We start from the raw sequence: 11065 nt of genomic DNA, 5'->3' as shown, positions 1-11065 counted from the left end.
TAGAATATGTAGGAAATATTGAGTGGTCTGGATTTTCTCGAAAAATAATTAAACGATATTTCGGGTTGACTTTAAATTTGTCGAGGCTTCATCACCGAAGGTCGAAAAATCAGTGAGGGAGTGTATCCACCATATATGAGAGAGGACGAAGAAGCCCGACTGTTGTCGTGGGGGTCGTTTTTCCTTCTTCTCCTTGTGCTAGACCTTTGTTATGCACTAGGGGAAGGAGCAATAACGACCATCATCGACGGTCGAAAAATCTATGAGGGAGTGTATCCACCATATATGAGAGAGAACGAAGAATCCCGACTGTTGTCGTGGGGGCCGTTTCTCCTTCTTCTCCTTGTGCTAGACCTTTGTTATGCACTAGGGGAAGGAGGAGTAATGACCATCATCGATGGTCGCAAATGTCAGAGAGGAATCAGTGAGGGAGAGTCTCCACCATATAGACTCGGCAGACCGATAGTCAACCCGTGATGAATAATAATGATCTAATTTAATTTTTATAGTACATATATTGAATTGTACAAGTTTAATCTTTGAATTATGAACGTAGGAAATGTCGTCATCGGATGACGAAAGTGTCCCGGGGGAGTGCAGCTGGTGCAACGACGACCGAAGTATGTGCGACAGGCCTCACCTGGACGAAGATCGGCGCTTCAACATTAAGCTCCAGGAGACCTTCGATGTTGAAACAGTACGCAACGACGAAATGCGTTTTTTTCGTAATTAAGCAGGACTTCAACTATTTCAACGTGTAATTTTCATCTTTTACAATTTGAGTAGCTTATCCCATGCCATGCAAGACGCAATATCTTGGAGAGGATGGGTTTTGAAGACCATGAAAATTTCGAAACAAAGAAAATTCACCTAAGAACCCATCATGATTTGGATTTTGAAGTAAATCTGTATAATTTTGATAGCGTAACCCATTTTGCTTGCAAAAATTGGGAAGCACTTTGCAAGATGTATGGTTTTATGAGGGTATGCTTGTCACCATGGATCTTGGTGATCATAACATCGACCAAGACAATATGGACATTTGGGTCCTTATTGATACGCTTCCAATTCTACCGCTATGTGAGTTTCTTAAACATAGTTATTAACTAATTTATATTGTTCATTTCGAAATAGTTGACAGCTTATTTCCATTGACAATTTATTTTCATTGTTCAAACAATGTGCGGAACATGGTAGACAGAACCTACTACACCGATGGCTCTGAGTTAACTTATCAGGAGAAAAATCATCTGGTCGCATTTTGTACTGATCTTGAGAATTACAATATCTATTATAAAACTCCTTCACATTACGGTCAATACGTGCCACTAGTGCATGTGTTCAACTACGGTAACATTCATGGAGATGCCATGGTAAGATTTTTTAGTATTACGACATCCGTGCATCTTTTGCATAAATTCTTTTAAAACTTAACTACATTGCTAACTACGAAGTTATTACTATGTTTTTTAACAGAAAATCCTAAATGATTGTGTGCCTCGTCTGATATATCAGAATGGTCGCCTTGATGATTTGAACATACGGCCAGGTCATCCTACGAATATCACCTGTTCATATTGGATTTCTAAAAGAAGTGGAGACATGAAAATCAAAGAATGGAAAAATGTATGGACAGTCGTAAGGAGGTACTTGGAAGCAACATTGTGCGAAAGGCAAGAATTGTATACTGGATAATCTCCATTCTCCATAATGGAGAGTCAGGGCCTATCTTGTTTTATGCTATTTTACCTAAGAGAAGGTAGTACGTCCTAGTTAATAATACTCATGATCATGTGCTAAGAACAACTGAGTAGGATTGGTTAGATGACTATGATGATGATGATGTGGTATCGAGTAGAAGTTGTATGATCGATGATGATGAGTATGACTTGTTATTATGATACCAATGATGAGTTATTTATTATTATGATCGATGATGCATGATGCTAAGTTGTTATATGAGCATGATTACTTAATATATATAACAGTGGGTGAAATGAACCTGGATTAGATTCAAGTGAAGCCAACATGTGGTGCACATCAAAAGTACTACTAATCAAAACTAGATCAAGTTTGGATTAGAGTAGTACTTTCGACATGCACCACATGTTGCCTCCACTTGAATCTACCCCACGTTCATTTCACCCACTTTTATATATAATAAGTAATCATGGTCATAAAATCATATGATGAAAGTACTGTATATAAAACCACACAATGAAAATAAGTTGTATTTTTAAAAATACAAGAAAATTTAGCTGCAGCGCTTTTTAGAACCAGCGCTACTGCTACTTACAAAGGAAAGTGCTACTGCTAACTAGGTATAGCAGTAGCGCTCCCTATCCAGCGCTACGGCTACTAGTTAGCTGTAGCGCCTTAGTGGTAGCGCTTGGCCCAACGCTACTGCTATGCATATTTCAAGCGCTACTACTAGGGTTTTCTCTAGTAGTATTATGGGGAATTTGGCACATCCGTAACGAAGGGATACACCATAAACCAGCGCCCCCAATGGAAGCGTCTAGGAGATATTGGATGAGTTACCTTGATTCATTGGTCGAACTTAAAATTGATCTATCTTCTGATCCGAGCAAAGGGAAGTCCTTAGTTACCTATGACAGGCCACTTAAAAATTCACATGTGCTAATAGTTGAGTGCACTCCTGTCAAATGGTGTCCCCCTATGGCGGGTTGGGTGAAACTGAATACTGATGGGTACCCCGCTTAAGGATCTGCAGACATTCTAGCGAAAGATATTATAGGATCATGTTAGTGGATGAACGTTCGTCAGAAAAGATGATATTTATCAACGTTTATGGCATTTTTCTTCAAAAGAGCATGAGAGTTTTGGCATAGAAGGCAATATTTTTTTTAAACTGCCATGCACATGATTTTGATCAAACGGCTATGTAGGCGTTTGTCAGCTAACATTACCCAAATTCTAAACCACCAACCTACGGTTTTTTTCCCTTTTATTTAATTTGCTTCAGCAGGGATAACTGGTACTCTTTCCGTCCCATAATATAAGACGTCTTTACAAACTAACATATCTTACAAAAGCGTCTTAAATTGTGGGAACAAAGGGAGTATTAAAGAATTATCAGTCCACATATATTCATTTGAGTCTCAGTCAAAAAAATTGTCCAATGATTATCAGTCGACTGATATTCATTTGAGTCTTAGTCACATTTCTATATCTGAATATTTCATGTCATACTTGAATAATTTTAACAAATAATGAACTTATTTAAAATGCCTAAACTATTTTTAATACATAAATAATTTTAATGCATTAACGAGTTGGTCGTGGAAGCAAAGCAGGCCATTGCATGTCCCTATCAGGAGCTCCGAATCGCCGACGGTGAACCTGGCAGTGAGTCGCCAGTGCTTATCGAAGAGGAAGACACGGCCGCCGCGCCGACCGAAGGAGGGCACGAACACGATTGTGTGGCTCGGGGCCTGTAATGCCACCAAATTCATGACAAATTAATAGAGGTGCTGATCAATCCAACTGACAAGGATAACTTCATACTTGTTATTGATCCTATATCGACTAGTTGCAAATCTTGAGCAGTAATCTACATGAGATGATTGAGGGATTATGAGCTTTAAACAGCTTAGAGTTTTAAACAGCTTAGAGTTTCTTTGCATCCATATACTTCTAGCATCCCATGATTGTGACATCCATAGTAATTTTGTGTGGCGGAGATTGCAGAATGAGCATGACTTCATCATGAACTGAAATACATCTATGCCTCTGTTGATGGTGGAGTTCCAACAATGGCAGGCAAAAGGTCAGTCCCAAAATAAGTGACTTAAGTCATGCATCATGTACTGCTGCCTGCATTTTCAATGAAGAAGTCACTGTTGCAAGTATTGTGATGCTTCGACAACGGTATACGTGCACAGCAAATATGGACATCGCCATGCAACCAGACATACCATGTACATGGGATAAGAATATGCCATCAACGTCAACAAGATTATCGCCGCCGCCAAGGGATCACTCAAGGAACCAACTCGCAGTCCATGTTCGGTGTCGGGAACTCCACCCAACACCGATCGATGTGATCTCCTGGATGTCTACCTCAGAACGCATGGGACAGATGGCCGTTGCCACCTCGTGTAATGAACGATATACATCAATAAACCGTGCTATGGCCGGCAGCGACTATGCAAAAACATTGGGTTGTTCGAGGGCGCTGGTCATCGCCGGCGCCTTTCCAAGGTCGCAAACTTCTACCAAGGCATGGTCGTCTCTCATGAATTATCAAGCTCAGCTTTCCAGCTAACCAGTCTGCCGGTCCATTTGCTCGACAAATTATACTACGTCCTCCGTTTCTTTTTACTCCTCATATAAGATTTGTCTGAAGTCAGACTTTATAAACTTTGATCAAATTTATGTTGAAAAATATCAACATCTATAATATTAAAGTTATATAATACAAAAATTAATTTCATGATGCATCTAATAATATGTAATTGGAATTGTAAATGTTGATATTTTTTCTATAAACATAATCAAATGTCATAAAATTTGACTTCAAATAAATCTTATATGTGAAGCAAAGAAGAAACGGAGGGGGTACGATGTAAGCTGCTAGTGTGTTGAACTCGATGTTCCCTAAAAAAAGCACAATGCAAGAGAGAGAGAGAGAGAGAGAGAGAGAGAGAGAGAGAGAGAAACTAATGTGTTGAACTTATACGGTCAGTGAAGACCACGTACGCACGTACGTACGTACGTACTTTCACCTGATCGAGACCACCCACGGCGTATGAAACGAAGTCTGGACGACGACTAGCAGGGCGGCAAAGCCGATTCCTGGATGAAAATTGTACTACTCATTTTGATCCATAACCTCAGTTGCATCATTTGAATAGATTAATTAACTTGAGATTCATTATATATTGCACCAACGGCACCAAGTATAGTCTGTTGTTCAGGTCCTATCACTTGCCGTTTATGGTTATTATTATTTGGTTTCAAACTAGCCTTTCGTGTCACATTTGTTAATTCGAAAGTCAGCCTCTGGTGCGTCCATTGACCAATTAACCTGGCTAGGCGATGCTGATTCATCCGTTAACATATGGGAACAAGTGGAGGCGGCACACGTCGCTAGCTGATTACGTCCGCAGCTACGCATTTCTCTGTTTTTATTATAGTTTTGTTATAATCCGGGAGGCTGCAAGTCCTTCATCGAGGCATTTCGCTTAATCTACTACGCAAAAACGAGGAAAAGGCCGGCCTATTCAAAGTAACAAAATAAAGCGGTACTGGCCAAATCGTTAGGCCAATTATTATTGTTTTTCTCTAGTTTCCTCCCCATCTTTGTAATATACTGATTATATATAATTTACCGTAGAAAAATTGTTCTATGCTGTGAGGTTTCAAACAAACAAAGAAAAACAAATCACTATTAGATGATATTGTTGATAAACAACATCGACATTGGCGCCCATTCATCTAATGTGGGCGTCAATGTCGATGTTGTTTATCAACAGTATCATCTAACGATGATTACAGGGATTAGTACGCGTGGAGATCGTCGAGGTAGGTTAGCAATTTAGACAGCTTGGGGCCCCGGAAAATATCATCCGGTAATAACCCTACATATTGTTTGTGGCTAGATCTTATTATGTAGGCTTATGAGGGAGTCGCCGTATGAGCCGGCTCTCCTCTAGTTGTATCTAGCCCTAGAGATTCTGCCTTCTTGGGACGCCTTGCTCCTCCTTGTATAGGTGGAAGTGGCGGCTTACATGTAGAGTCCTAGTAGGATACAAACTAGTCTCATCTTATATTACAAGTTGGATATTATAGTTCGGGTGCTATTCAGATAGTTGGAGCCGGCCTGATGGGCTACCCCCATGTTTGGCCTCATTCTACCTATGTGAGGGTACCTGTGTCCCATATCCATGACACAACCGCCTGCTCTGGAGCTAGGGCACCTGAGGGAACACAGGGATGCGGCGAGGGAGCCTCCAAGTGACGAAGCGGTCAACATTGCAAGAGGGGGAGATGAGAATAGGGGGATGAGAAGAGAAGAACCCCGTCGCCACCTACCTCTAGGGCTTTGTCCGGCAATGTCAACCAATGATGGCGAGGGAAGGAGGAGGCGGAGCGGAGGCAAGAGTTGGCGGCGATGGGGCATCTCCCGTGTCACGGTGGGAGGATGACGTAGGGCCAGTTATTTTTTCTAGATCGCTTCTTTTCTATCTATTTGTGTGAAGTGATACTCATGGGATGTGGTGTTTAGTTGTTCTTATACAACTACGCACCTTTTCCCCTCGCAGAGTGATGTCTCTGTCTCTTCTTTCATGTTATTTCTTTATTGTTTGTAATGCTTTTGTAGCTTAAAAACACATCGATTTTGTCCAGAGAGGGAGCTCCCTTCTTTAAAAAAGAAGACAAATATCTTGCTTTGCACTTATGCCAATTCCTCAAAACAAGTTTTTACCCTGCTTTATATAAAAAGCAAATCACCGCATCCATACATCAAGTCCAAGGTTGAAAAAAACGTTAAATCCGCTAGACAACAACAGGAACATGCACACAAAAAAAGAAGAAGAGAAAAAGGCGATACTAGGCTAGCCAATGGATCAACGGCTAAGAGGCGAAGCACACCTATTGTTCCCCTTATATCTTATTATTGCCTTGGCTTAAATAGAAGAGGCTTGGTTGTCTTCCTTCATATCAGCAGCTGCTCTTGAATCAACAGGAACATTCCCGTTAATATATTGTTATTTAGAGATTGTTGTTACTGGTCTTGGGACACGGGAATTTTCTAAGATTTTTGCCGGAACTGAACGTTTTCATGTGAACTTTTGGGTTGTGAACAAATTCTAACCTAGCTATGATAGAGCATATATGCAAATATGCAATGACCGTCTCTTTTTATAATATAAAATCATATCAGCTCAAAACTCATGTCCATCTCTCACCCAACGAACCTTGTTTACCTTCCACTTCCTATCCTTGCCGCTGTGGCCTCCAAACGGTGGTTGTGGTGGCGGCGATTGAGAAGAAAACTTCCGTGAGGCCAATTGTGACTTATGAGTTTTAAAGAAGATGGACTCGGACTATTTTATGAAGGGCGGATTTTATCGCCTCAAAATAAAGAATCAAGAGGATAAAAACACACTGAGCACACACATCCGGCTTGAGTATAGATAGGATGCACACAACCGACACCAACGCACACACACAAAATATGCCGGCAAATAGCAAAGACATATAAGGCCAAAGATATGCGTAGGCAAAAAGACAAAAACAAAAGCGGCCAAATCTGTGATGGACAAACTACAACAATGACCTTATATACACCAACCATCTCATGACACCACAAGGACGACAATATTCTTCAGCAACAATGCCTTAAGAAAGCGAGCGATGCTCAAGTGCCACGGTCGACGGATCAACCACCAAAAGTCAAATTCTAAGCTTTCACCCTGAAGAGGCAGTCCAAACATATTCGAGCAATGTCCTCAACAACATAACGATGCAAAAACATCGCCATTGCTAAGTATGTTGGTTCAGGTCAGACATATGCTTTCACCCCGGAGCTCGAGACTGGGTGCTCGAGTAGCACCACCATCTGAGTCGGTGTTGTTGCCACCACTTTTCCACGATCCAAGTAGCTACATGCGAGGTGCAATCCGCCACTGCACAACCATCCATTTGCGTCAAGCCGTCATCCATAGTTTGCACTCGCCGGCTCCAAGGCCATGCCCCCAAGGAGAAGAGAGGCGCAAGGATGCCTCCATCGCTCAATCCATAGGGTCAAAAGTGTCCTTCTGGAGCCAATCCATAGGTATAGGTAAGGGCACAACTCCATGACAAGACATTCAAGAAAGATTGCAGCCCACAGGCGTTGCCGTCGTGGGAACCAGCGAAGGCCGGAAAGGGAATTTCTCCCGGAGATGTGCCGCCACCACATGCCCATACCGGCCAACCACCTACTGCAGCCACCAACCGAGTGAGCCCGCCGTCCCACGCAAAGTGGCAGCACGCCACTGTGGCCCACCAGCAGGCCAGACCTGGCAGAGAATGGATGGATTCACATCAAATCTGGCCCAGATGCTCCACCGCTCGTTGTTGCAGGAATGCCTTGCAACAGTCCCATCACTGCCCTCGCAGCTGACGGTTGCTGCCAAGCACCCGTAGTTACGCCGTCCGGTGAGCCGACGCGATCATCCCCGGGGCTGCCGCCCCGGGCTCCCAAAACCACCACCGGATCTGGCACACGAGTGCCCCACTACCTTCGTAGCAGGGGCCCGCCGTGACCGTGGCCAACGTCTGCAGCTGTGGTAGCGAGGCGAGGTTGGCTTGAATCCTCCTCTGGCGGCTAGGGTTGGATGCCCCGGTGCCGCGAGGGAGCGGTGGCACATGAGCTAGTCTATTGGGGTCGTTTTGCTGATGGACTCGGGATGACTCAGTGTTTATCATTTTCATGTCACCTTTGTAAGTCTTTTTATTTGGCAGCAGGCAATATAGTTTTTTTTAACACAATACAGACGTAGAAGATTATAAATATGACATTGAAACCGGACAATATAGTTATGGCGGTATGCATTCATGGTGCGGAGACCGGGAGGCTTGTCATTCTTTCTCGAATTTTTTCGCAAATGTTAAGAAATATCTTTCGGTATTTTCCATTCGAAACTTGGAACTTATTTTAGTTATTTAGCAACTACTATCATGACTTTGTTCCTTTGACCATCTGGAAGCTACACATTTGCTTCACACTGAGAATTTGAAATTTTGGCGCTTACAAAAGGCCCTTCTGGAGGCAGATGTACAGCAGGCAGCTGGCAAGCGGGGAGTGATGCACAATAGACGAGAGTGAAGTCTCCAAGGAGATAGGCAAACACGAGGAGGACAGTCTTGTACCCGGAGAAACAAACAAGAAGCAAAGCTGCTGCCCTTGGAACATCCCTATCTCAGCCTTGGTTTCTCACCACTGCATCCACCCACCCCCCAGCTCGCCTCCATCTTGCAGGGATTCAGCGCTAGCTCTTCGATCGACGCGCGGTTGTTCCACACGTCGTCCACCGTCTGAGGAAATGATCAACCGGTGCCTCTGCTGCGTCGCCCCCGGCGGCGACTCCGAGCCGGAGGCTGCCCCCAGCCGCCGCCGGAGGTACACATACACATGCTTGCATGCCCGTACGGTTGTTTAGTTCTTGATTCATTTGGTGAGACGGATTTGGCTGAGTTGCATGCGTTTTGGTGTGCGGTGTTGATGTGTTTGGGAGCAGGGATCCGTCGAGGAGGGGGTCCAAGAACAAGAACAGGAGCGTGGAGTTCCCCTGGGAGATGTACACCCTCAAGGAGCTCCTCCAGGCGACCAACAACTTCAACGAGAGCAACAAGCTCGGCGAGGGCGGCTTCGGCACCGTTTACTGGGGCCGCACCTCCAAGGGCGTCGAGGTACGCCGGTAAATTGATTATGTGATCCGTTCTTCGTTGCCGCCGCCGGCCGGCGATCGACCGGCGCGCGGTTGGCCTACAGGTCTCATGGATCGACATCGTACGTTCGTTCAGATTGCGGTGAAGCGGCTGAAGGCGATGACGGCCAAGGCGGAGATGGAGTTCGCCATCGAGGTGGAGATCCTGGGCCGTGTCCGGCACAAGAACCTGCTCAGCCTCCGCGGCTTCTACGCCGGCGGCGACGAGCGGCTCATCGTCTACGACTACATGCCCAACCACAGCCTGCTCACTCATCTCCACCCGCACCGCGGCACCCCGGCCTCCCAGCAGCATCCCCCGCTCGACTGGCCCCGCCGCCTCGCCATCGCGCTCGGCGCCGCCCAGGGCCTCGCGTACCTGCACCACGAGGCCAGCCCGCACATCATCCACCGCGACATCAAGGCCAGCAACGTGCTGCTGGACGCGGACCTCGTGCCCAAGGTGGCCGACTTCGGCTTCGCCAAGCTCATCCCGGAGGGCGTCTCCCACCTCACCACGCGGGTCAAGGGCACGCTCGGGTACCTGGCGCCGGAGTACGCCATGTGGGGGAAGGTCTCCGAGAGCTGCGACGTCTACAGCTTCGGCGTGCTGCTACTGGAGCTCGTCAGCGCGCGCCGCCCGCTGGAGAAGCTGCCGGGCGGCGTCAAGCGCGAGATCGTGCAGTGGGCGGGGCCGCTCGTGGAGCGCCGCAAGTGGGACCGCCTCGCCGATCCCAGGCTCACCGGGCGGTTCGACGCCGTGCAGCTCCGGGCAGTGGTCGAGACGGCCATGCTGTGCTCGCAGAGCAACGCGGAGGGCAGGCCGACCATGGCCGAGGTCGTCGAGATGCTCAAGTTCGGCGGCGAGCGGCGGAACAGGGAGATCGTGCCGGTGGCGGACGCCGCCAGCCAGGACACCACCGTGACCATGGACCGTGAGGACGACGTTACCGGCAGCAGCGAGCCGCTGGACAGGGGCCGCAGCTGGAAGCTGACGACGCTGAGGTGATACGACGATTACCATCTCCCACCATTTCGATCCATGCTTGCGTCACAACATTGCACTGCCTTACGATCCAATGGGATTAAGTTGCAAATTCATGATTAGTGGTTCTACTTAGATCGCATTTTGTTTATTAATGTCAATCAATTCAATTGCATAGCGTATGAAATTGGTGGTGGGTCGTGTTTGGTGATGGATGGAGATCGTACCAAGAGTTGTTAATCCTCGCATTGGCCTGCAAAGTTTTGTTTGTTTCCACAATATATTTCCTTGTTCGATGATATGTGATGTTTTTATTTATTTATTTGCCGGCCCGACCTACGTAGCTTGAAAGGTATACATTGGTTGTGTATACTTGTGATTATAAATAAAGATGTTAGTTCTATGCGTCCAGTCAAACTTGGTTTCCATTCTCTTGCTGAATATTTAAACAACAAGCACAAAGAGAATTGCATGATATTATAACTTTGTGAGTTTATAAGTTGGTCACATATTCGAGTAGTTATCATCAGAGTCAATGAAAGCTTCCATTTCCTATAAAAATAATTGTACTATGAATTCTGATGCGGTAATGTCCAAAAATATGGAGCTTATTATCTTAGGGCATATATATTTGGATGGT

The 11065-nt window shown here is 45.5% G+C and overlaps 1 protein-coding gene across 1 annotated transcript; it reads left to right on the top strand.

Annotated features, from left to right (window-relative positions):
* Window positions 1–8817: 8817 nt before the first annotated feature.
* Window positions 8818–10823, top strand: LOC125556439 (PTI1-like tyrosine-protein kinase At3g15890). Its single transcript, XM_048719172.1, has 3 exons — window positions 8818–9133; window positions 9252–9423; window positions 9538–10823. Exons 1-3 carry the CDS (start codon window positions 9057–9059, stop codon window positions 10447–10449), a joined length of 1161 nt encoding a protein of 386 aa, XP_048575129.1. The 5' UTR covers window positions 8818–9056; the 3' UTR covers window positions 10450–10823.
* The last annotated feature ends 242 nt before the right edge of the window (window positions 10824–11065 follow it).

Source organism: Triticum urartu, chromosome 5 (genome assembly GCF_003073215.2).
Source record: "Triticum urartu cultivar G1812 chromosome 5, Tu2.1, whole genome shotgun sequence".
NCBI classification, from domain to species: Eukaryota; Viridiplantae; Streptophyta; class Magnoliopsida; order Poales; family Poaceae; genus Triticum; species Triticum urartu.
Note: the sequence above shows the minus strand (reverse complement) of the source record. Positions and strands in the feature narration are given on the sequence as shown.